At 49.6% G+C, this 26,839-nt stretch overlaps 1 protein-coding gene across 4 annotated transcripts; it reads right to left on the reverse strand.

Moving 5' to 3' along the window:
- Nucleotides 1-13,571: 13,571 nt before the first annotated feature.
- Nucleotides 13,572-26,347, reverse strand: ACER1 (alkaline ceramidase 1). 4 transcript variants are annotated; one of them, XM_075037484.1, is made up of 7 exons: nt 26,112-26,347; nt 24,045-24,148; nt 17,523-17,637; nt 17,012-17,150; nt 15,750-15,887; nt 15,015-15,152; nt 13,572-14,192 (listed from the first exon to the last, which is right to left on the reverse strand). In XM_075037484.1, exons 2-7 carry the CDS (start codon nt 24,135-24,137, stop codon nt 14,024-14,026), a joined length of 792 nt encoding a protein of 263 aa, XP_074893585.1. In that variant the 5' UTR covers nt 24,138-24,148; nt 26,112-26,347; the 3' UTR covers nt 13,572-14,023. The 4 variants fall into 4 exon arrangements, with proteins under 4 accessions (XP_074893585.1, XP_074893586.1, XP_074893584.1 ...); XM_075037485.1 differs by lacking the exon at nt 26,112-26,347 and adding an exon at nt 24,323-24,553; XM_075037483.1 differs by lacking the exon at nt 26,112-26,347 and adding an exon at nt 24,436-24,541.
- Between the last annotated feature and the right edge of the window lie 492 nt (nt 26,348-26,839).

The following is a 26,839-nucleotide window of genomic DNA, read 5'->3' on the forward strand; positions in this document are numbered from 1 at the left end:
CGCCGCCTCCTCGGTCGCGGCCCCTCACGGCCCCGCCGCCGCCGCTCGCCTCATTGTGTGTCACTCACAGGCAGCAGCCCCGCCACCCCCCCCCCCCGCCGGCGCCCGCCCCGCGGAACCGGAAACCGACGCCAGCAGAGAGGCACCCGCCCGCCGCCAATAGCCGCACCGCCTCACACCTAGAGGCGGGGTTTCCGCCCGGGCGCCGCCGGCCTCCCCCGTCTCCGCCTGATAGGCAGCCGCTGAGCCCAATCGGCGGCGGGCGGGTTGCCAAGGAGGCGGGGGCAGGGGCGGGGACAGCGCTGGGTCAAGCGGGGAGTGGGAGGCGGGGCGGGTGGTGGGAGGGAGTGAGGCCTCGCCACCTCCCCTGCCCCCCCCCCCCCCCCCCCCCGCTTCCCCCGCGGCGGGCGCGGCGTTCCGCTGCGCTCCTGCCCTGCGGCGTGGCCGGGCTCGGGCCCGCGCCCCGTTCCCGGGTGCCTTTCCTGGCCCTGAGCCCCGGACCCCCGGGGCGGTGCAGCACGGCCGCCAACCGGGCACCGGGATCAAGCGCTTGGGCCTTGTCGTGCGCCCTGGCCGCCGCGCCAACCCGCCCCTTTTCCCTCCCTCGGCCCACGCTTCCCCGCCGCTGGCGGCAGCGAATCTCACCCGTTTATTAATTTCCTACACAAACGAGCTGAGAACAAGGGAAACCACAGCTCCCAGTACAGCGGACACGGCAGTCCAGAATGGCTGGGCAGGGCTGAGGCTTGGCTGGGGAGGAAGCTGGCGGCACTGCTCGCCCTCGGTTCTCCTTGTTCTCCCTCAGCCTCTCTCCTTCTCCCTCATTTTCCCTCCATCTCTTCCCCCTCATCTTCCACCCTCACTGTCCTTCATTTTCCCTCAGTGCCCCCCTCCCTTCCCTCATTTCTCCTCAGTTTCTCTTAATTTTTTCCTGTTCTCCCTCATTTCCCCTCACTCTCCTTCATTCTCCCTTGTTCTCCCTTAGTCTCCCTCAGTTTTCCCTTGTGCTCCTTGTCCTCTCAACTGCCCTTGGTCTCCCTCATTTTCTTTCTGTTTCTCTCATTTTCCCCTCAGTCTCCCACGTTTTCCCCTCAGTTTCTGATTTTCCCCCTTGGTCTCCTTAATTTTTCCATCAGTGTCCCACATTTTCTTTCAGTTTCTCTCATTTTCCCCCTTGGTCTCCCACATTTTCCCCCAGTTTCATTTTCCCCCAGTTTCATTTTCCCCTTGGTCTCCCACATTTCCCCCCCTTGGTCTCCCCCATTTTCTCTCATTGCCCCCCCTCGGTCTCCCTCATTTTCTATCAGTTTCTTTAATTTCCCCCCTTGGTCTCCCACATTTTCTCTCCATCTCCCTCATTTCCTCCCTCAGTCTCCCCCATTTTATCTCATTTTCCTCCTTGGTCTCCCTCATTTTCTCTCATTCCCCCTCCCCTTGGTCTCCCTCATTTCCCCCTTGGGTCTCCCACATTTTCTCTCAGTTTCTCTCATTTCCCACCTCAGTCTCCCACATTTTCTCTCATTTTTCCCCTTGGCCTCCCTCATTTTTCCCTTGGCCTCCCTCAGTTCCTGCCTCAGTCTCCCACATTTTCTCTCAGTTTTCTCCTTGGTCTCCCTCATTTTTCCCTTGATCTCCCCTCATTTCCCCCCTCGGTCTCCCACATTTTCTCTCAGTTTATCTCATTTTCCCCGTCGGTCTCCCCCATTTTCCCTCCATCTCCCTCATTTCCCCCTCGGTCTCCTTCATTTCCCTCCTCGGTCTCCCACATTTTCTCTCAGTTTCTCTCAATTTCCCCCTCAGTCTCCCACATTCTCCCCCATTCCCCCCCTCAGTCTCCCCCATTTTCTCTCATCCCCCCCTCGGTCTCCCCCATTTCCCCCTCAGTTTCCCTCTTTTCTCCTCTTTGTCCCTCACGTTCCCCTTCTTCCCCTGCGGTTTCTCTCACGTTCCCGCGTTTCCCCTCTTCCCTCCCCGCTCTCCCCTCGGCCCCCTCCGGCCGCCGCCGCCGCTCTCCGGCCCGGGCCTCGCGGGCCGCCCGCCGCCTTCCCCCGCCAGCGGCCGTGCCGTGATGGAGACCGCGGGGTAGAGAGGTGTTCGCGGCAGGGGAAACAATATCTCGTTTTCTGGTCTGTAGCGGGAGGCATTTGCAATGCAAATGGGCCCAGGGATTCCTTCAGTGAAGCGGTGGTTATCAGCCGCAGGCTCAGCTGGGTGACGAGCCCGGAGGTCACTGTCCTGGCTGAGAAAGGAGCTGCTGGCTGCGGCGGGGGCATCATTAAAAGCCGCCCGCCCTGCAAACGCGGTTTTCTCAGCACCGCTGCTGACTCTGAGCGTGACATTTGCATCTGAAAAGTGGGTTTTGTTTACCTTTTCTTAGAGCTCTAAATGACAAGTTATTGGGCTCGATTTTGTGAGCCTTAAATTAACGCCGGACCGTCATTACAAGTGCAATTTGTGACTGTTTCTTGAGCAAATTTTCTTTTAGATGCAAGGCAGAATTTTTTCTTCGTGCAAGTTTCTTTTTTGAAATAGTTTGTTGATCTCTGTAAGGCAGCAGAAAAGTGCGTGTTAGCCAATAACGCTGTGTGTGTTGCTAACTGATTGCCACAGGCAAGGATTAATCGGTTCCCAAATCATTCTAAAGAGGCAGTTTACCTCATCAACCTGATAGAGGATATTAGTAAAGCAAAATGCTTAATCGCTTCAGTTAACAACAACAACAACAAAAAAGAGCCTGATTTGGATTCTTTTAAGTGCTCCAGTTTTAATTTTCCATGTTTCTGTCTGATGCAGTCCCAAGAGACATCTCCTTGGACAGTCTCTTTTCTTCTCCATTGAGACAGGGCCTCTTTCTCTGGGAGTTCTCATTGATATCTTTAATTGTGGACATTATTCCCATGCACATGACTCTTAGGTCTAAATCTTTTATTTTCTAACTCCCAGTCCTAGCTATTCACTCACAGCCTCATCACACTCCTTGGTGGTTACATGCTCCCAGGCCTGAATCTTTCCTGGAAATGTCTCCGTCTTTCCCAGCTTTGACTCCACTCTCGCTCTGTTGAATTTCCTTCTTGTGCAAGAGGTGTTGCTCAGACACTCAAGACCCTGAACTTCTCCCTTTCCCGAAAAAGTGTCTGTTGACTTCCTCTGAAACATCATTAGAATTTGCTTTTTATTCTAATTCCCATTGGTGACAATGTTCTGTGTCTTTATTTTTGCCCAGCCCAGTGTTAATGGTTGTTTTCATGCTCTCCCAGTGCGGGAGCTGGACTGCCCTCCCACTTCAGCACACCTGTATTTACTTCTGCTGGTTTGGACACAAGTCGCTCCTCCAGCTTCCAGCTGCTCTGTGGCCTGGGGTGGGATCTGAGCAAGAGCTTAGACACTTCAGGTCAGGGATGGGAAACCCCGAGGTCAGGCGCCTCAGCTTCCACGGCACCTCAGGCAGGCAGTCTGATACATGGCCATTAAACTATACTGAAGAAGTTGGCGTGCCCCATTCAGAGCAAGCACATCATTATATTGACGCCTGCTGCAAGGTAGCACCCCAGGGCTCTGTGCTGGGACAAGTAGTGAGAGTGGATTAATTTAAAATGAGCCCCAGCTCTCTGCACTCAACTGCAAAAATACTCAAGCAGAGAAATTCCTATAACCAGCCTTTGCTCCACTAGCAGTTCCCAGTTGTGAATGGTTTCCAGCCCAATGACTGATCAAGCTTACCCACGATTTCCTCTTCAAGCTCCCCCTGCCCCCCCCCCCCCAAAAAAAAAAAATATCACAGCCAAGGGTAGAAAATTTGCCAGGCTCTATGGGAGTGTGCTGGGAGTTTTAGGTGCCGGGTAGTGCTGGGGAAGGTGGAGCCAGCAGCCATCCAGGCTCCTCCAAACTTCTAATTTTGCAGGGACATCTCAAGCTAACGAGCTGTCAGCTGAGTGCCTTCGCACCCAAGGCAGCCGTGGGCTGAGCTCCTGTTTCTTTATATCTATTCCAGCAACTTCTGGGTTTTGCAATAAGCGTCTGCAAATCCAATTAGCGTCTTTCTTTGTGGCACTGTATGCTGGCAGAGATCTGCTGTGTTGCTGCCATCTACAGTAGGGCCAGTGCCAATGGATAAGAAACACGTCTTATTTGCATATGCAAATATGCAAATGAAACATGACAGCTCTCCCTAATTTTTGTTTGGGCTTTTTATTTTTCTTTCCAGAGTCTTGCTTCAAAGATCCTTGTCTTGGACTGAAAGGTGTGTGTTTAATCTGGCTTGGCTCCTGATAGGGGACTACGCCAAGGACTGGGTCTGTCCCCTGAGAGTTGGGGATGGTGGAAAATAAAGTGGAAAAAAGACTTTGCACTGCACTTGTCCCTGTCTTGGCCAGGTAAACCCAGGGATGGGAAAGATTTCTGGAGCATTTCCCCCAGCACAGGCTAATCTACAGTCCTGGGAAAGTACAACACATCCTTTCTCTTTCCTGCCAGTACACACCACGGCTGCTTTACAGACCAAACCTGGCTGTTCTTGGGGAGCATGAGGGAAGGAGGCAAGAACTGGCGTGTTTGAGAAGAGATGAGTCCTAGTGCTTTGGTGGGGAAATTCATGTCACGTGTGAGTTGGGACAGCGCGGCCCACGCTTGGGTGTCCACAGACACCTCCTGAGAGAGGACTGGCCAGCAGGCACTGAACTGTGACAGAGCCCACCCCAGCTTTTCTGAGGCTCTGTCTGGGCAGCAGGCAACAACCATCAGAACTGCTCCTCGAGGCACCTCTCCTCCCTCCTCCTCATCTCCCCCTCTCTGCAGGAACACAATGTTGACCCCCACCAAGCACCTCCTCACACCCCGCCAGCAGCCCCCTCAGACAATCCCAATTGCCATGCAATCCAAGATGCCCAAATTGCTTACTCGCCAGCCTCCAAGCAACATCTCTCATTTTGCAGCAAAAGTACTTTCCTGGGCTTAGCATCACTCATCGGGGTGGTTGGCTGTACATCTGCTGTAAGGCCCTATTGTCAAATTGTATGTGTGCATCTGTACGTTTGTGGCTTGCCCTTCCTATCCCTGGAGAAACAAGTTTGTTTCACTTTTTTTTTTTTGTCATTCATTATTATTTTCCCATTACTAATTTAGTTGCATCTTTCCTGTTTCCACTCTTGAACTGAAGACCGCAAGTTCTGCGGTGAGTCTGTGTTTTGAGTGCCTGGACACCAGCCAGCCAACAAGCACTTAAAGAGTCAGGTAGTGCAGAAAAATGATGGTCTTGTAATAGTTCCACAGACTTAACGATTAAGACACAAATCTTGCATTTGAACAGGGTTTCTCTGAGACAATACATTCCTCCACTTCATGTCCATATGCAACATGACTGAGTGGAAAGACCCCTAAGTTCTCTCCTGGGCATGTGTAAGTCTCTTCACTGCCTTCTCTTACCAGATGCAAAATTCTTATAGTGATCTTCATCTACTTTCATGAAGCACTTCCAATAAGCCAAATACTCTGTGGCGTTTCCAAGATGAACACACCTGCAGTCGAAACAAAGAACTGATGATATTTTAGGTAACAAGGGGCAGACATCTTTCTCCTGGTACTTACCATGGCTTTGCCAACAACAGTGTCACGTCCTTACATACAGCCTCAGGAATCGAGAGAGGATTTGGTTTCTCTGGTGGCACCAAGGAGAGCTGGGTGTTGCTTTGGTTTGTGTATGGCTGCCTGTGGCCTCTGTTGTCTTTAGTTCATGGCACAGGCTCACTGCTGGACTTGTCCGTGTTGGCTGCCAGGGAGAAAACAGAACAGGTAGTAACAGAGAGAGAAGCTGTGAGTGAGAAGGAGTTAGTTCCGCAGCGATGCTTGTTCTGGTGTAGCAGGGCTCCTGGTTTGCTGATCAGCTTTGGGATCCCTGCAGGGAAGAATATCTGTTCAAATCAGCTGTTACTCCTAGCAATATTTATTCTTCTAAAAATGATTTTGTTTTGCCTGTTCTTTGCCTTCCCCTCCTTCTCCAATTCACACTCCACACTACAGTATTCACAGCACATATTTAACACCAGGGTAGTATAGCGAAAGTCCAGATTGTTAATAGCCAAAAAGTCTGATTGCCAAAAAGATACTCCTAGCAACTACTAGCTGCATCTGGGAAAAATTACAGACAGCTTGGAAATTCTTTAGTTCCCTTATTAATGAAGGACTTAGTAGAAAAAACCCCACACTGTAATACAGTTTAGCTTAACTAAGTTCTTTTGTGCCTGAGGAAAATCTAAATTATAGCGTACTATAGCTACTGAAAAATGCAAAAGGCTTTTAATGTACAATAACCCTCCAAACCAGAAGGAAGAGGGAAAATTTTCTTAGTAAGTGGGAACACAATGAGAATTTATTTTATTCTCTCTGTGTATTTAGTGCTGGTGAAAAGAGCCAGATGAATAGTCACAAATACGTCATGTCCCTTGCAGATGCAACATGGGCAGCACAAGCGTCCTCAAACTGCCCCGCTAACGTGCTTCAATTCTGAATGAGAAGGACCAGCTTTCTGGGTGAGAAAGGAGTCTGTCTCTATTCAGTCCCTGACCCCTCTGCTCAAGGCTGTTAATGAAGGGGCCTCATTAACACCAAAGGTGAGGTTGGCATTATAATGTAGCTACTGGTCCACTGCAGGCTGAATTGATACCTATCAATTCGTTTCGCCTGGCTATTGAGCAGCCGTCGGATGACGGTACCTTTCTCTTGTACTCTACAGACAGAGGTCAGGTTTGGCCAAGTGATGTAACGGTCTGTGTCGTGCCAAACCCACCAGCCGGCTGGACCTGCCACGAAGAGCATTTCACAAGCTGGATTTGTCCAACACTGAATACGAGCTGCTGGCAGAAGTGCAGGCTGGAGAAGATGGGCCCAGGCACCTTATGTGCCCGTTGGAGCAAACACAATGATGGTACAATAGGAGGGAGTGAGATTCACTGCCGAAATTTGTGTCTGCTTTGCATGGGGCTTCTTTTGGTTGATGCCAAAGTCATTGAAAGGTGCTCATCTGCATGCTCAGAGAGAGGCCAGCTTCTGACTGGTGACTGTCACCCTAGACAGGGTAACCTTTAGGCCACTGAAAAATACCAGATGGGGGAAAAAAATAACTTGAAAAGTAGTACATGGTAGGAGAAGATCAGCAGGGGAGTCTGACCAGCACCAAAAAGCCTGTTCTGAATTGTTTTCTGGATTGAAGAGTCCAAAAAGCGAGTAGGAATTACTATCCCAGACAAATACACTGTCTGAGATACAACCTCTCCCAAGGCACTCCCAGTGTTTGGAGTTCCCTAGGGCTCTAATGTAGCAGTCTGATGGCTGCACACTCATGCTTGCCATGTTTCTGAGCATCCTGAGCTCTGGCTTACATTGTGTGGTGCCTTTTCCTCTTGGGACTGGTGTTTCTGCTATTTCCAACCCCAGTAAGTCAGCCTGGTGGTTTTCAGAGCAACTGGCTGTTTCCAACATCAGCAGATACCCAGCCTGGTGGTTTGATCCTCTCTATACTCAGAGCAGATTGTGAGACATCTCAGAGCCAGTGGAGCAGCGTTTCAGAGCCTGTAACATTCAAATTAGCATGAATTTCTGATTTTTGTGGATTCTGGGTCAGCTGCTCTCATGACAGATTCCAGCAAAACTAAGCTGTTTTGCTGGAATGGTATGAAATGAGCTTTCACCTGTCTACACAGCAACTGGAGGTGGGGTTGCCACATATGTAAATGTATGCAAACCACCTCTAATCTAGCTAGCTCAGGTACGATAGCAGTTCAGATAATCCCCCACGCTGCAGTATAGGCTATACAAACTTGCCTATGACCCAGGGAATCTGGCTGGCCCTACCACACTGAAATTTATCCCGCTGAAACAAACATTATCACTGATATCGCCACCTGTGAGACAATAGTGTACCTGATTGCAGCAAAGTCATATCACAGCAGTGTGGCACGTCTCAAACACCTTGGAGCTTGATTTTGTTGCATAAAGGCCCAGCCAGTGTAGTTTCAAGGGAGTCAGGTTGGAATATAAAGCGACATGCGACATAACCATTCCAACCAACACAGGGAGAAGTGGGAATTGTCTCTGTAGCTACACTGTGGAGGCAGAGCTGTAACAAATTCTTTCCCTTTGTTACTCAGGCATCAAAATAAAGCATGTAATACATGCTCATGAGTGAATCCATTACACATACATTTTAGATGCCATCAATATTTTAGATAGATGAAGAATACAATCAATTTGGACACATTTCATGCAATTTTGAAATGCATTATGTAAACATTGCAGATGCAGGCCATTTTCTTCCATTGCCTGTGCATTTTTATATGCTATGAAATCTATTTTAAATATATGCGTGAAATGTGTCATGAAACATCTGACATATGTGGAAAACATATTACTGTACCGTATGGGCAGTGTATAAGGTCGCTCATGAACAGCTTGAAAACAGCAATCATTTGCATATGGATATATAGCTGTTTATATGATGATACCATCATAGGGGAATAAGGGGTATGTCCCAGGTCCACATAGGTCACTGGCAATGTCGGTACTGTCAGACTCGTGGTGAGTAAAGTTATGAGAACACATACACATAGCTAAAGTATTCGGTGCCTGGAAATTTTCATCTGTTCCTCATAACAGATCAATTCACAGTTTTGTGGAAGGTAAGGCACGGTAAGCAGGAGAGCAGAATCATGTTTCTAGTGACCCTTTGCTCTGTGATATTTTGATCATTAAGTCATCCTTGTTCATGGCACTTTTCTGCTGTTACAGAGCAGATCCTGTTCTCCCTTTCAAGCATTCACTTCGGACTGGACTCGCTCTCTGGGCTGAATAGAGTTAGTACACATTGGGGATGGTACAAATGGGGTCAGACCCTGTCTTTAATCTCTATGTATGTCTTTCTGTAAGGATGCTAAATGCTATTCAGTGTTACATGAGTAAATCTTTAAGTCAGATAGGATGATTCATGATGAATAACAAATTCAACTTGTTGCCATTTTTGCTCTGTTTCACAGATTTGGTTTTGATTTCACTTGGCAGTGCTCTGGTGGATGTTAATACTTGGCAATATTAGGATAGTAAACAGCAAAATCTCACATATATTAATTTTTTGCATTTTCACATTACAGTTCTTCATTGATTAATTTTTAAATTGGTCCCAGAAAGCAGTTAGAGAAATATTGCTGTTTGCACTTTATTGGCATTACATGGCACTATTTCTGGCTCCAGCCCAGTAAAATATATTCTTAAATGTAAGCAAGTGCCATTGATATCAATGGAATTATTCATATTCTTAAAATTAAACATATGCTTAAGCATTTTAGTGAACTGAGACAGCTGGTCTCTTATGGAAGGCCTATCTAAATAAATGCAGCATCAATTGCAGGTTGTGAATTTTATAACCCGATGCACAATTGAATGTTGCTTTTGGTGACTACTTCAGCATTTGAGAAAAATCTTTGCCTTTTGTTAAATATTTGTAACGGTGAAACTAAGCGTGCCATTTCAGAACAACCTGATTCAGTTTTACGCTTTAACACATTTATAAAAACCCATGTGCTTAAGTGAGCTCATGAATCGGGACCCAAGTCACTGAATGTTCATAGAAAGTGAATTAAAGAAAGTAGAGAACAGTCCTAATTGAAACCATGTTTTGAGCTGTAATGTGAAGGCACAGAAAAATTAATCCTCCCATTTTAGGTATTTTGATAGCAGCCATTACTAGAGAATTGAAGTTATTTGAACCACTTTGTCAGACAAATGTGAACTGCTTGTTTTTCTTCTGAAAACAGCAGTGAGAATGTCTTACTAAGTGGAACCAAATCATGGGGTTTTATAGAAACAGCTGAAGAAATCATTTGATCTTGTAATTAAAAATCATTTTTCATCAACTGGTTTATTTGGCCAAGTAATGGCTGTGCTTCTCCTTACTGAGAAGTGACTTTTACCCACATTTCCTCTGTGGTCACTGGTCAAAACCAGCCCCGATTATATGTGCAGCCACCACGTGAGCTAATACAGAAAGACATAGGCAGGGGACCTCAAGATCCTGACTGCTGTAAACATGGTGACAGAATATTTGCTGAAATATGACTTTCAGATAATCCAGACCTGATACCTTTCATCTGTCCAGAATAGCCATCAAAATCTGGAAAATTGTGGCATTCATTTATGTCCCTATGGCTAATTTTGTCTTATGTGAAAAGCGGAGAGCAAGGATGTAGGTGGAACAGTTAAAAAAAGAAGAAACATCTTGCCTAGCAGTTGTGATGCAGGTGTAACAGAACTGCCAGCCCCCGAGTTAGAAATCCTGTGTCAAATCTCAAAAGTAGCACTTAGAGTAAAAAGGACAAAACTTTGAGAGGTCATAATTCTTGAGCTTATCTCTTTCTTTCCTGGGTTTCTTAGCCCTTTGTATTCATGGTTTCAAACTTTTGACTGCAGACTTTGGAGATTAAAACTAAAAAAAAAAAAAAAAAATCAAAGCTGAATCAACGTTGTTTTAACATGACTCCAGCAGAGGGTTCTTTAAATCAGTTGTAAAGATTGCCAGGCTGGCAATAAAATGCCAGGACCTAGCGACATCCATTCTGTGTTTCAAAACTATTATCTTCCTTCTCTTTGAGACAGTTAACAAATAAAGATCTTTTGCAAAAGGCGTAAGAGACACTCCAGTGAAGCAATTTCTTCTCCTGGCATTGTTAAGAGCAGGGACTGGGTTATTATTAATTAGTTTTGCATTATTTATGCAGGTCCATGAATGTGCAATGTCTTTTACAGATAAATCACTCTGCCTTGAAAAGTTTCCACTCTGCGAGCCAAATCCTGCAGTGTAAATCTGTAACAGCAGGAGACAATTCGGTGCAGCAGAACAGGTAAGTGTTAATCTTTGATGCTGCAGGACTGGTGCGTTATCAACATTATTATTTCATTTGTGTTGCAATTGCACCAAATAGACTCAACTGATGCTGTTGTTTCACAACCTCTTTAATCTGGCATCAGTTGAAAGGAGCAGCCTCTATCCTCTTCCTCATTCCTGCTCCCTTCTCTTGCCTCTTTTCTTGTGGTTTAGGCAGCCACATGGGGACCCAAATCAGGGAAATGATCCGGGTTAAGGCTCATCTGGCAAAAATAAGGAAAGGTTTAATTTTGACCAGTCCTAACTCAAATCCCCGAGTGCACGAGTTTGCAGCTCTTCCTGCCCTGCTTATTTTCCTGTGTTGCTCTGCCGAGCGAGCTGGCTGGTTACACCCGGAGAGGCACTCCCATGGCCAAGGGTCCTGCTGCAGAAGGTACCATCAGAACTCCCCATGGCCTGGGGGGGTCAAGAAGCAGCCACTGTTGCCTTTCACCCTCTGAGGGCTCCCAGCTTTACCCGCTCAGCATGCTGGTCATCCCTGCAGGATCCCTTTCAGCTCAAGGCAAAAATGCCCTGACTCATCCCTTTGACAGCCCCGCTCGTTTTTATGGGGTGTTTGTCAGCTCTGCAGTGCAGGCTGCACCCCACAAGCTGGAGCCGTGGCCCCCTGGCAGGAAGGACAGAGCATCCCCAGCAGCTCAGGGACCTTTTGGAGGGGCGACCCCAGCCTCAGATAACTGGGGACACACTGGTGTCAGGGCTGCTTCGCTTTCTCAGGCTACAGCCCCGCTTGGAGCAGGAGGCCCTGCCTCGGGCGCTGCAGTCCTTTTAAAGCTGCTTTGTGGGTTTCTTTTCTTTTCTCTCTTTCTTTTTTTTTTTTTTTTTCCCCCCCCAGGTTCCCAGGGCTGGGGATTCAGCTTCTGGCTTCATCCAGAAATCCCTGAGGGTTTCAGATCCCCACGAGGCCTCTCAATGTCTTGATCTGCTTGAATAGGCATTTTTAACGCGGCCCCGGCTGTCATCAGGGCCTGTTACAGTCACTCAACTGCAGCAACATTGTTCTCAAGGCAGCGGCGCCTGGGACACCTCCCTTATTACCATACCGCACGGGGGATTTTGCCGCTGGGTTTCTCTGCCGAGCATCACACCAGCTCCGCGGCCGAAGACGGCCAATTAGCCCTCCTCGCCCACGTCCCAGCCTCCGTCCATCCCTTCGTGGCTCTCTCAAGCATCTCCGGCCTGCTGGCGCCTGTCCATCTCCAGCGGTCCTGTCGGAGGTGAAGGTGACCCCCTTTTCCTGTGCCAGGCTCCCTGGCAACGCGGCCTTTCTTTGCGAGCGGCCTCCTCCACCCCCTGACGGGGAGAGGGGCTGTGAAAGCCCCGCTGCACTTTTGAACTTGCTGCCGGCGCGCTCAGTGGCTGTGCAGGGCAGCGCCGACGGAGGGGCCGAGCCCAGCGGGGACCCGGTGCAATTGCCCAGAAGTTATTAATAGGCTGTAGAAGAATGTGATGGGCTGGGGAAGGGGTGAGGCAGGGGGAGAGCAAGAGGGAGCAAAACAGGGAGGGTCAGCGAAAGGGAGATGGGGTGATGAGGGGAGAGGCAAGAGTGATGGCATGCAGGAGAGACAAAGAGGCAGGCAGAGGAGATGGGCACGGGCATGGGGAGGCAAGGGCACACAAAGGCTGGAGGTCTGTGTCCCCCTTGTCCTGCACCTTCTGCAGGTGTCTTATTGCTGGCTGTGCTGGCGGAGAGATGTCTGACCCCGGTGCCAAGGGATGGAGAGGGCAGGGGGACCAGGCCTGGGGGTTCAGTCCTTGCTCAAGGCATCCCTTTCCAGAGATGAAGTATTGCTTGGGGTTCACGAGCCAAATTTGCCATCTAGTGGCTCTGGGGACCATTGCAGAGGAACCCACGAGGCAGCGGTGGCCATGGGAGGGCCATGGCACAGGCGCTGCGTGGCACGCTGTGCAGCACCTTCTACCTCTGAGGTTAAGCCCAGAATACTTCTGCTTTTGCTTTACTCACAGGGGCCCCAAAATCCTGTGGTCCCTGGAGTGGCATTACCTTGTTCTGGCTGCATTGCAGGGAGCCAACCTCAGCCACTCTGCCAGCCTCCTGGTGCTCTCCAGAGACAGTCCCCGCTCGTTGTGCAAGGACCCAGACCCACGACATGGTTCAACTTGTCACTGTAACACAGCAAGGCTCGGAGAGCAAGACTGTGTCCCGTGGCTGAGAGAGCAATTTCTTTGCTGTTACACTGTGGGGAGAACCTGGAAAGCACCACTTTGTACCCGTGGCACAGCAGTGGTCTTTCTCTGAGGCTTTACATCTTCTCTTTGTTCTTGCAAAGGTACCGATATGTTTATCTAATGTACTGGCTCTTTACCTCACTCTCTGCCACCAGCCAGCCCTTTCAGTAAGCGGAGGAGTCTCCAAGTTGCACATGGCCATTGGAGACTGTCAGAGCTGGGGAGGAACAAGGGCTATTGGGGATTGAAGAAGGGGTAGAGCCTCGGGTAGAGCACCCCAGGACCTGGGCCAGCAGAGCCTCTTTTGGGCTGTCACCCAGGAGGATTTCTCTTTATAAACCACTCTCCCTAGGTCAGAGAGAGCTTTGGTCACCCTGTCTGTGCGAGTGACTGGCAGATAACAAGGGATGTGGTGCAGTCAGGGAAAAGAAAGGGGCAGTGCAAGTCAGTGTCCATAGCTTTAATGCACAGCCCTCCTGAGCAAGACCACATATATCAATAAATAAAATTAATAATAATAATTAGAGCAGCCCCAACAAACCCAGCTGCCACCAGTTTGGCTTCTGTGTTCTCCACTGTGCCCTTGTCAGCAAGGGGTGCCACTGCTTGACTAATGCAGAAGACACAGAAGAAGCACAGTCTCCCTCCCCTTCTCAGTGGGGATCTGCTGGAGGAGGAGATCTTCGGTTCCCCGGACGCCAGTCTGGGCAAAGTCTTCCAGGGCACCTGCGGGTTCCCACCCTGCTTCATGCCCGGCATCATGAGGCCTCAGCTGCTCCCTGCCCCATCCGCTAGCCACATTGCCCTTGTCCGAGGAACAGGCGCACAGCCGAGGTGTTCCCCATGCAGACACACGCGTGTGCATCACGCACCCCATGCCCAAGGGATGTCCGAGGGCAACCGGCTCTAGCACTGCTTGTGGGGTTCTTCCAGGGTAACGTAAGGCACCACGACCGGCCAGGAGTCACTGGGCCAATATTCTAGCTTTGGCTTGAATGATGGCATCTCGTAGCAGACATCAAAGTAGATGACCAGTGGGCAGCAGTATAGGAGGGACATGGCTATCAGCACGTGCCTGGCAAGGAAATCAAAAAGACATGTGTTGGACAGGGGTAACTCCATCTGCTGCTTCTGCACCTTGTAGCGGTGTGTGGCTGGCATTGTCACCGTGAGGCTAGAACCAAGGGGTACAGTAACGGCAGGCAAAGGTCCCAGTCCCGTGATGCACGAGGGCTGCAGGGAGTGTGGGTCCTGCGGGGTTTGTGCCTATGCAGGAATCCTAGAAGAGCTCTGTGAGCTGGGGCGGGGGCAATTCCTTGCGCAGAGAGGATGGGGTGATATAGGCAACTTAAGCCCTAAACAAAACCACCCCTTCCACCTTGCCTGGCCTAGCCCAGCAGCGCTCGGTGTCTGTCCCAGTCATGCCAGTGATCTGTGAGGATTAATCTGAGAATGCAAGCTGTGTGCAGCACTTATAGCCATACTTGGCCAGGCACTGAAATATCTTGCCCAAGCAAATCAATGTCATCCAGTTTGGCTAGTAAAATAACTCAAAGAACATTGCACTTCATACAGCTTCCTGGGAGCAGATGCAGCCCTTTGAAAGCAAGCTGCTTACCTGGAGGGACTTTTAGAACAATTTCACTTGCAAAACACTGTTTGGCTGGTGCAGAGGAGGTAAGGGATATTAAGCAGTGATTAGGACCAAATCCTTGACCTGGGGCCAGGGTGAGGAGCAGCATCAATAGCAACAGAGGAAAGGGGGAGAGGGTTGGGCAGAGATGAGGCTGCTCCCTGGTCCAGTATCACACCTCTGCTGCCATTTCTCCCTAGCTGTGGCCGTTCAGCCCCTGAAATGTTTGGGTTGGGGTTCCTGCCTCTATGCTGGAGCCCTTACCAGAAGCTGTGGAAGTAGGGGAAGTTGATTGCCTGCCAGAGCCCACAGAGCCACCTGTCGCTTATCCAGCTGCTGATGGCCAGTACCCACCACAAGACCATGACTGCAGCCATCCGGTGAACCCTTTTGTCATTGCACCTGGAAGACACAGCGAGGGAGAGAAAGCGGAGTATCGTGTTGGAATGAAAGTGAGTTTTAAAGAGGGCTGGTTTCCTGTCTGCAAATGCTGATGCAACAGGGCAAAACCCAGCGAGTTTCTTCCGGAGGGTATTAATCAGAGCACAAGAACTGGAGAAGTGTGGCTCTGTAGAGAGGGTTTGTGACTTTCTGTAGGTGAGGATGATGCTAGGAGATGCTGAGGCACTCTTATCTTTCTCCCCAAATCCTGGTGGGTTCTCCCAACCCCACACTGGTTCCCAAATCCCCCACAAAGGGGAAAGAGCTGCAGAGTTGGCAGCTGGGGAGGAGGAGATACACTTGTCCCATGGACTGTCCCCATTCTGTGTGGCACCTGAGCCAGATGGCCTTCTTGCATCCAACCTCCCACAGTCCTTCCTGTGCCTCTTCCTGGTCCCTCCCAGGCTGCCCCAATTCTTTGCAGAGCTGATTGACAGTCCAACATGTGGCTGAAGACTTAGGCTCAATTCACTGTTGTGCACAGCGTCACTGCCACATGTGAGCCTGCCAAGAGCATGCAATGGACCTGCAGATAACCCCTTTCAGCCCCCTCCTTACTTTTTCAGCTCACGCCATGTCAGGTACAGCAGGTGGAAGGCGATGCAGTTGAGCACATAGGCATTGAAAGCTGGTTTGATGAAGGACATCAAGGTACTGATCACGGTGGTGATACCACTCAACCAGAAGAAATGCTTCCTAAAGGGAGTTGGGAGTGAGTGTCAGTGCCCCCAAGGCTCACAGTATGGAAAGATAAGGATGGGAGAGGTTCTGCTCATTGCCTGAGAGAGGAAACCCTTCTCCAGCACCTCAGATCTCTTTGCACGTGGCTGACCTCAGCCTCTGCAGTAGTCCTGGCAGGAAGGCTGAGGTATGTGATTATATCTGTGCTTTGCCCAAAGCCACCCAGTTACTTCATGACAGAGTGGGGAACACAGCCCAGAAGGTAACTTGTGCACTTTCACGGTGATGCCAGAGAGGAGCATCGAGAGGCAAAGGCATTGACAGGGAAGGGCTGCAAAGCAGGAGTCCCAACAGTGGCGGGCAGGGGCTTGAGCTGTGCAAACATGCAGATTTGGGCTGACTGAACAACAATAGGGCTCAGAGGGGCCTTTCACATGCAAATCCCTTCCCAAGTGCCTTCCCCTCTCCCCCAGCCATGTCTCCACAGTGAACTCCTGGTGACCTCCTCTTTGGCATGGGAAGAGCAGACCTGGAGCAGGCCTTTGCAAGGCTTCTAACTGGGCTGGCTCAGAGGGCTCCAGCAAGCCTGCCAGGATAGGACCATCCTTTGAGCAAAGCCCTGCTGCATTTCTCTTTCTGTTCACCCAGTGTCCCTGTCCTTTCTGCTGAGCTCCTCTAGCCCAGCCAGCCCTGCAAACAACCTTTGAAATGTGGGGTGTTAACTTGGACCAGCTTGTCCTATGTGAAACCCCATCGGCACCTCTGTGGGAAAGCTCTCTGTGGATGGCAGGGGACACTATAACAGTTTGACAGCATGGGTAATTGAATGTCAGTGCTCAGGAACATTTAATTTCCCAATTAATTTTGAAATTCTCCATGCAAAGTTTCCCCTGCAGCTTTGTGAGGCAAGGAACAGCACAGCCCTTCCCCGTGGGAGGGTTTCTTACTCTTCCTCTCTCAGCACATCCACCACTGAGTGATGGAGGGTCTGGTCCCGAAGCAAACCGCAGTAACCTTAATGCTGACCCCTTGCAGGGGATCTGGCTGTGGGCTGGGGGGATCTGTGGGTCACATGCATCAATGTCAATGTCCCATCCCTCCCCTCAGAGCCTGCAACCCTATGTCCCTCTGAGTCATACCTGGTCTTGATGCACCTGGGGAAGTAAACCCTCGGGTACCAAAAGGAATATGCCACAGCCAGCGTCCATAGGATAGAGAGCTCATCCAAGAGTTGTCCTACGTAGCTCAGGGTCATGTGAAAGTACATGGAAAAGATACCTGCGAGGAGCAAGGACAGTTTGTGTCAGCAAAGTTGCATACTTGCACAAGCCTGTCTGGCCTGGGAAGTTCTCGGGGGCCATTCCTAAAGACACACTGTTCCTGAAGAGCAGGGCATGGACCTTGGTGTTAATGGAGGCCTGAGTGAGTCAGTCCACACAGCACCACGGGGATTTACTGGGCTGGAAGCTGTGCATCCACAGCCAGCAGGAACCATGAGCTGCAGGGCTTCAAACAGACGCAGCTGTTTGGTTTTCCACCCCAGCTTGCCCCTGTGCTTTGGCCACTAAGAACCAGCCTCCAAAGGTATAATGAATGAACAGTCAGGTACTCTGGCAACCTGTCTGGTCTTCTCACAACCTTGGCACCCACCTACACAGAAAAGCAGGCAGGAGACGACATACATGGGCACGGCACGGTGCTGACGGTACTGCCGGTTCAGGTAGAGCAAGGCGGGAGAAAGGACAAAGAAGCTTACATTGCTGATCTGAAAAACAAGAGGCACATTCAGCTTATTGCATGATCTTGGGCAAGTACCATCCCACCATGTGCCTCAGTATCTCCATGTGTGAAGAGGATACGGATCTCTAGTGGAAAGCATCTCATGGAAGCAGGTATTACTCTTGGCACGGGGACAGGGCAGAGGCGTTTCTCGAGAAGCGAGGCTGGAACTGGAAGGACAGCTATTGCTGTGACAGCAATGGCTGCAGACATCTATGATCTCCCTGCAGGCACCTCTAGGGCGAACAAGCCCAGGGTGAGCTGGTGTGCCCCTTTTGGGTGATGGTTTAGCTTCAGCTGCCCAGTGTCTTCAAGCAAGCTGCCAAAGCTCTTCTGTTTGCAGCCAGGTCCCTCTCCCAGACCTGCCAGAAACTCTCTGGATGGCTTGTGCCCCTTTCAGCCAGCCCCCAACCCCCTGTGAGGGGCTAGGTGGGTGTGAGGAGCTAGGCCACCACGGCAAGCCACTGTCAGGAAAAGCATTGTTAACTGGGAGTGGGTGCAGTGGAGAGCAGGACAAGCAGGACGTTGGTAGGTAGGAACAGGCAGGATTGAGGTGACATCCTGTAGTGTCATGTGCAAAGCCACCTGGCCTGGAGCAGGGAGGTATTCTGGACACTAGTAATTACAGGAAGTCGTAAACCTCCTTTAAACATACCTAGCGAATGAATGCAGTGAAAATATTCTGCCCTGATTTCCAACTCCGCGAAATTGCTGCATTGACAGACTTTGATTTGTCTGGGGAGGAGGGCATGGTACTGGGGCTCAGCCTGTTGCAGCTGCCTGGGCTGGTTGAAGGCGCCAGTGCTTTGTGGAATGGCAGATGCTGATGGGCAAAATGTGGGAGCTGGGGAGGAGCAGCAAGTGCCCACAGTCTGGACCTGTGTGCTGGATCAAGCCCGCTCCACCCTGCGGCTACAGGGGAATGAAGTTTGAAATAATCCTTACCCTCTGTGGGTTCTTACCCTGGCTTTTTCACCTGATTTTGCAAACTCAGTAAAGGGATATCACAGGGAAGCACAGCCTCCCCAGGGAAAATCCTTCTTGCTCATGAAAGGTTGGGACTGTGGTGCCACGTTTTACCTGCCAGACAGCTCTTTGGGGCTTTGGAAGAGCAGGGCAGAGCCATCTGCTAAAATGCCATTTGGCAAGCCACCAGGGTGACTTTTATCTCACCCTGACAATCCTTTTCCTTTCATCTTCCAGTTAGATGCTGACCCAGACCCCAAGCCTGGAATCTGACCTCCACTGCTGGAGTCTCACCCCTCAGCAGCCCTTACATGCACCAGGTAAACTGCAAAATCTACGCTTGGCTTGTGATGTCCCATGGGATCTAAGTTTACAGTAACAGGGCTGCAAATCACAGAGATGTTGTCATATATGTGAAACACACCCTCTCATATTCCAGAGGGAAACACAATTCATGCTTAATGTAAGGTCTCTATTCCCTTTAACACCTGGAGATTAATCTTGAATTTCACTAAGGCTTTCATGGAACAAGTTGGTGCTCCCATTAACAGCAATTCTCAGGCCAAGTGTATTGGTTTTCTATAGGTGCTTAGAGCCAAATCCAGGCCTGTTCCCATTCCAGCTATGAAAAGAGAAGTGCTGGTCCCACTTGCACACTTGAGGTCAAACTGCTCGGAAATGATCGAGAAACCAAACTGTGTGTTAAAAGTAACAACTGTGTTGCAAACACTTCTTTTCCTGTTAAATGGTTAAAGAGGCTTTTGGAAGACACTCAGGGATAGCAAGAAGAGACAAAATGCTTGCAGAAAAGGCAGCAGTATGCAAGTGCCAGCATGCATGTCAAAGTGAGGAAATGCAGGAGTTTGAGATTGTGTATGCAGAGGTCTGAATCCCTGCTGCAGTGGGCATTGCAACAGTGCTATTAATTACATGATAGCAATGTTATCGCTTCATTAAGTCAGTATGAGATGTGCAAGATCAGATATCAGAGGGGAGGGATAATCAGGGGAACTGTGCCAATAGGGTCAAAAAGATGGAGCGATTTCTTGTAAAGCAGCCAAACTCAGAGCTTAGGGGAGAGCTGCTACAAAACTGCATCTGTGGAGGAGGACACAGGGTCTTCATCACTTGTCGGATCCAAGCCCTGATTTGTAAGTGCTGTCTTATATCTTCCCTCTAGGATGTGGCAAGCTCCATCTCAAATGTGCTCAGGAGTGTTTTGTTCACAGTACTCCCATTAGGAAGTTTTTTCAGAGTCTCTGCTCATGTTGAGTCTCCCCAGCACAGCTTCTACTTATACTTAACTGGGTTGTACTGGCCAGGAGGCACCAGCTCCCTCTGCCTGGGATGCCAGGGAGATAAGAGAGTGGTAATGGAGCCGAGGTGTCATTTGACCTGTGAGAGTGACTCAGCCGTGTGGTTTTGCACTGTGTGAGCTCACAGTGATGTCCCACTTCCTAACTAGTGTGAATTATTGCTCCAGGTGCCTAAGCCAAGCCCACCTGTATTGGCATTTGCTTCTTTGACTAAGAGAAAAGCAAGACTGGGATCAGTGACATGGCTCTAATACTGGTGCATTAGCAGGACCATGGGAAAGGCCCTAGCGCCTCTGCAACTCAGAACTTTGCAGCCTAAGATGGAGGGAGAGGCCTGCAGAGAATCTGTTTGCATCTCCATCCATGACAGGGTGAGAACAAGCCCCCCATACAGATTGGGACAGGAGGTGCTGGTTTGCAGAGCTCTGCCTGGCTCTGTGAGCACAGCAACAGTGCAACAGCGGCCAAGGCATGTGCTGGTCCTTGCTTAAGACAGGCATTTTCTGCAGTGAAAGGAGATTTCTGCAAGACTCATTGGAGCGCATTCATTCACTTAAAGGCCAGTGAACCAGGTTTAGCTGACAGAAGAGCCCACAGGGCCAAAGACAGAAGTCAATACCTCAGAGGCTCTCCAGACCTGTATAGCAAGTTCCTAATAACCAGTCCTGTGTAGCAGCAGATGAGGCTGCGTGTCCTGACATCACAATGTCACACCACTGCTTTGGGGCAGGAAACAGCTGTTTGTCTGGTGTTTGCAGAGTGCCAGGCAAGGACCTGCCATACTCCTGCATGAGACTTTCTGGGCATACAAGAGAGCGACGCGTCTGCGAGGCTGAGGGGTTACTGAGCCCGTGCAGAGCGCTGGGGTGCACGCCACGGTTCTGACACACTGAAAGTGCTTCTCTGGGCGTATCTAGGTAATTTGCACCTGCAGTTGAGCTTATCTCCACCAATCGAGCTCTGGATATACAGCAGTGTCAGAGCTCCTGCTGCTTTGCCAGAGAGACTGCTGAGGATTTGGGTGTCATTACCAGGCATCCTGGATCAGTCATTTCAGGAAAGAAATGAGGATAGAAAGACAAGTCCCTGACTGATGACCCTCATGTAGCACAATCGGTTCTCCTATGAACAGTCAGAAGACAATAAATTTCTGGGTCACTGAGTCACTATAAATAGTTACCACTTTGTTGCTGAATTGCATCCAATCATGAGCCACCATGTATTATTAGGTACTTAAAGATACTGTTTACATTCTTTGCTCATACCCTTGGTGCTTATTTCTAATAAAAAGCATCCAACCCAAGCAGAATTGAGTGAGAATGTGGCTGGCACAGAGGAATTCTCAGCAGCACTTTGCTGCTGCTGGCACAAAACTACCCTGCTTAAGCCCCGGGCAGTTTTGGGAAGAAGACATTGAAGTGGATGCTCCATTAGGAAGCCCTGCTGATTTAGTGGTGCAGGAGTCTTGGGTAGGAGCTGGCTAGATTCCCAGCTAGTCTAAAACTCTGGCAAACTGACGCTGAAGTCAATATTGATATAATTATCTCAGGGCAGGCCAGTGAGATAAGGCCCATAAAGTTTGCCGCAGGGAAGAAGCGATCTGAATATGGGGAAAAAACAAATGGAGGAGAGAAGAGAAGGAGATCCAGGCTGTTAGGATCACATCTGAGATGATAGTGCCCTGAGCCCCAGCTGGATCTGCAACATGCTGCCAGCCAGCAGGGATAGCTAAGGATCTCAGTCTGGTCCAATTTCTATAGTCCCCCCTTTAGGGCACACCACAAGGTGCGAGAGAGCCGCAGCATGAAGAGGGCTCCCCTGGTGCTGCTGCAAGGGGTGAGAGCCAGGCAATGCCAGCCAGTGTGTGCAGACTGATGAAAGGGTCATGCCCATGTAAGTGGTGCTCCTGCCTTCTTTTGGTTACAAGGTCTGGCCCTGAGCATAGTGCAGCCTTTGGGGCTGTTGTCAGATGCTCAGACAGCAGCAATTTTTAGGAGGGTTTGCTCTTTTGTCTCCCCTTGTTTGGACAGGCAATCACATGCCAGCCCTGATGCAGGCAGCTGTCAGGGCAGGTTTAGATCTCTGTTGCTTTCTCTAAATGGGAATTGCATCTTAAGACAGAAACTGCAGAAGTGGTACCCTCCACCCGCACAGGCACTCTGCTGAGCTCCATGGTCTGGTAAAAGGGAGATTGGCAAGAAGGAGATCAGTGCAGGGACCAAAAAAAGCTCCTCTGCTGGGAAAGAGGTGCACTGAGTTCGCATGTAGAGAGGAACAAGGGCTGGTTTAATAACTGGAAAAAATCCTGCAGGGTTTGCTCTGCGCAAATCTCTCTGTGTTCCTCAGTATCGCACTGGTTTGCATCTGTGCAGAAGCATGCATTGGAGAAGATTTCCTCTCCTGGAGGAAAGCTGTGTCTGAGTCCTACCCCGTGAAAATTCATCCCAACAAGCCCAGTATCTTGAAGGTGGTGTAGTCTGGAAACATGAGAGATGGCTGTGGCTAGTAGGGACCTCAGTGCAGAACTAGGCACCTGGGTAAGATTTTCAGGACTAGCTACATAATTTAGAAACCTGTGCCACAAAATGAACTAGGCAGCTAAGAGTTAATGTTTTATGGGAATTAGAGGGCTTTGGGTTCTAAGAAAGATAGTTATGCATCTGGCCACACCAACCACTGTCTAGCAGTGTGCTGCAGAGAAGTTAGACACATAAGTGCTTTTGGAAAGCTCCTGAGATCTTCTTGGTGTGTTAAGAGTCCTGAGCCACTTTGACAGTCTGGGCGTAAATCAGGATCTTTGTGAAAATGGGGTCTCAGCTCCAAAGACATGTTTGAAAAATGCTGCCTATGTACTAAACTAGGAGCTGAGGCAAATTTATGTCCCAGAATGAATTCTGATTAAAAACTCTCATAACTTTCACACTTCCTGCTGTTTGTGGAAATCAACCCCTCCCTGTGTTGCCAGTGACACTCTAAAACACAGAGTCCTTTGGCATTTACAGCTGTATTTGAAATGCTGATGTGAGTACAAGTGATTTCTGTACCTCCTTGCTAGTTATGCCTTGCTCTGCAGCTCTGAGCCCATCTGACAAGGATGCAGTGCCAGTAAACAGGCAACAGCACAACACGTTCAGTTAGATGCCAGAGGGAAGCAGTATTTGGTCTGGACTGGCAGACCTTTATTTGTTAACTGTCTCAAAGAGAAGGGACTATATACAGCCCGAGCATCCCTCCTCTGAGACTCTGGCTGGGCAATTAGGGCTGGGAGCTGTGGGACTCGGGTGAGGGAATTATCGTTATTATAGGCAATTTATTAAAGGCAGGAAATGCTTTGAAAAAAGAGGAAGAGACTTTTCCATGAGAACAAGAACTTCCAGTGTTAGACAGTAATTGCTAAATGTTGTAAACAAGGCCTTTGGAAGGTTGTAAATCCACATGCCTCACACCCCTGCTAGCCTGTAATTGCACTGGGGTAGAAGGACATGCTTGCAGAGACCGGTTATCTACTAAGTCCTCTGCAGACAGAGATGGATGCTTCTAGCCACACTTAAGCCAGGAGGCTGCATTCAAGGGACTGGTGCTGGATGGAGCCTGAATTATAAAGGATCATAGGAGGTGAAACTGGCTCATGCATCAGCTTTCCTCTGTCTTGAGTTCCGGATTCCCAACCTGCCTGACACGGTTCATGCAAGTGCTGTCTCTCATTTTGCCACTCCTGTACATTTAGCTGGAATATATGCGCCCTGTGTGGGACTTACCCCAGTTGGCAGGAGAGCTGCAGGACTGGTATAACAGGATCTCACAAATCTGGGCTAAGGAGCACTGCCAGAGTTTTCTCACTGGGAACTCAGCCCCACACGTGCCAGAAGTCCCCCTGACGCCAGCTCGTTTTGTGAGCAACTGACTTGTAAGCAATAAAAGTCCCATGATTTACCTGAAGCTCAGAAAGTATTCCCCATACCAGCACCCTCCAACACCAGGAATTTCAAAGGAGTGAGCAGGGGGAGAGAAAGCAAGGTTGTCCCTTCTCATCTCCCCAAAGCAGCTCCTGGGTGCCCGGAGCCATCTGCCTTCGCGCCCCAGCCTGCCCTTCGGATGCGCCCGCACTCACAGTGTTGTAGTACTCCGCAATGACTGCTGAGCGCTCAAAGTTGCCTTCACACCAGTCGACTTCAGCGCTCTGGTAGGAAAATATGCTCGGCATCGTTGGGCCACCTTTGTAAAAGGGAGAGGAGCACGTTAGTTTTGCACACAGGGAAGGGGTGTGCTGCACACCCAAAGGGAAAGCGGAGAAGCACACTCTGCCTGCCTGCTTCTTGCACACATGCGCGCTTGCGTTGCGCCAGTCTGCTCAAGCACAGCATCCTTACCCTGCTACGAAAGACTCACCCTCTTCCCAGCACGCATCACGTTGCAGAATATTTCCTCGTCTATCCCCACAATGCAGGAGAGGCAAATCACCCTAGGAAATGTTCTTGAACTCTGAGCCTGGGAATGCTCACCAAACCCCATCCACGGCATTAACATCTCTCATCAGGGGTCGTCGCTGCCACATGATGCTTCCCCATTTCAGCCTTGTCCTTGTCACCCTGTCTTCTCCCTTCTCTTCACTTTCTTTATGACTCAGATCTTTCTGCCAAGAGGACTTCCCTGTACTTTGTAGGCTGTGAGCTACCTTTTGGGAGTGGACAACTCTACAGGGTTTATTGCTCATTGGCTCTGTTCTTCTTAGTTGTTTCTCAGCATCTTCCTGAGGGCTGGAGCTCACTTTAGGCAAGCTCAGCCCTGGAGCACCAGCATAGGCCCTAGGTGTTACCAGAGTCCTGGGGGGGTAGAGCAAAGGCATTGGGAGGTGTTTCTTCAGTGGCAGTGATTTCACTTTGAATGCACTCCCATGCAAGCTCCATCTTGGTTTCCTAGTCTTTCACAGAGCTTTACACCTTGAGTGGGCTCTCCACTGCCAGGTTCCCAAGCCTGGCCTCTCGTAGTGGCAGAAGCTGCAGTTACAAGTGGGATTCTAAAAAAAAACCCTAACCTTTTGCCTGTTTTTCTTCCCCATGCTAAAGACTTTCCTATCTTCAGTGTGAGCATCTCAGCCCTCTTTTATTCATTTGAAAAAGTAAAAGTCCTGATAAAGTAAAAGTTTCCTATCATCTGGCATATTTTATTTCAGATCCTTGAGACTGTGGAGGTATTTTAGAAGCTGATAGATGGGTTCCAACCTCAGAGGTGTTTGGAAGCATCATCCAAACCCTAGCAACTGGGTATTTGGTACACGAGAGCCACAGAAATTCCCTGGAGCTGAGCAGCTAAGTCCCTGGATGCAGTGTCGAACTAACCCGTCCAGCTGTGCTTCCCTAGCTCTGCAGGTACTGGGGTGACACCAAGCACTTCAGTAGCATCTCTGAGCTCCCGAGGCACTGGTGGAAAACAGAGCTTTCTTTTCTTTGAAAATCCTTTCAGCTTTGAGTCTAATGGAGGAGAGGGAAGTTTATCTCAAAACCACTCATCAGTTGATCAGGTTCTTGCGGAGAAACAGTCAAGTCCCTGTTTACACCAGTGTCAGCTGAGCAGCACCACTAAGTTCAACAGTTACTGTAGGTGTGTAGTGGTGTGAGGGTACCACAGCTTCCTCTGCTTCTCTTCCCAAGCAGAAGTTCAAAGGGAGAAAACACAGGAGTGTAACACTAATACAAACAAGCTCTTCTGTAACCTCCTGCTCCAACCAGATAAACTGACTTGTGGATAAACCTCCACCGTTCTTTTACAATTGCAAGTTCACGATGCCCTCTATGTAATCCAGGCTGACTGGTTCCCCAGAGCAGGTGAGATCACAGCTACAGAAGAAAAATAAAATAGATGGCAGGCAGATTGGTTTGAGGTCTGCCTCTTCGTGATCTTGAGTTTCCATGTGCTCATTCCTTCACACCATATTGACTCTCTGCTGATCCCTGGTGCTCTGCATTACGCTTTTACAGTGATGCAAGGGTAAAAAAAGAATCAGACCCAAGATGGTAAATCCCATCTCCTAGCTGAACAGACATCAGTCGAGAGATGGTGAAGGGATGGAGGAAACATGAGACGGAAGAAGAAAAGGAGAACAGAAAAATCGAAGCAGTGACCAGAGTGCCCAGCGGTTGTTGGCTTGCTGCTTGCCTCTCATCCCAGCCTGGCTTACCTGTGTTCCCTTGAGACGGACCAGCACTGCTTCCACGCGGTGAGGCGAAGCGTCGGGAGCTCCAAGGTTTCTAGCAAAGCTGGAGCAGTAACCTGCCCTGCCACTCTAGCTCTGAAGGAGTGCCCACGGTGTGAGCTCACCGGGAGCAGCCGCCAGGAAATACCCTTGCTCTGGCTCTAGGGAAAGCGTTGGGATGAGACAAGAGCCATGCGCATCCTCCAGGCAAACCTTCCAGTCCCCCAACGGAAACATAGTGGCTGGAGGGTTTATATCTGTGCACCCAAATGGGCAGGGGCAGAGAGGGAGGGCAGAGAAGCATGAGCTGGAAAGGTTGGAAGAGCGGGTAGAAATGCAGTCTGAAATCATCCATGTGCCCCTAGGCAGGTTACCTGCGCACGCGCACACACCCTTATCCTAACCCTGTTTTTCCCAGAGGAGGGACTGATCCACACAACCTCCCTCACAGAGCTGGTTAAAACCCAATAAAAGTTTTCACCAAAAAACACACAGCAAGCTGATGCTGCCTTGTTTTCAAGCCACTTTTCAACTTTTCCCCAACTACTGTTTTATTATAAAAAATAATTTTATTATAAAAAATAATTCATGTTTCCTCTAGCTAGTTTATTTTGTTATTTAGTTAAAGAATTTGCTGAATAGGATACTTTTGGGTGACTGCTTTGCAAACATTTTCCTCCTGAATCCCAATCAGTATGTCAAGAAAATTGGCA

Source organism: Buteo buteo, chromosome 10 (assembly GCF_964188355.1).
Source record: "Buteo buteo chromosome 10, bButBut1.hap1.1, whole genome shotgun sequence".
NCBI classification, from domain to species: domain Eukaryota; kingdom Metazoa; phylum Chordata; class Aves; order Accipitriformes; family Accipitridae; genus Buteo; species Buteo buteo.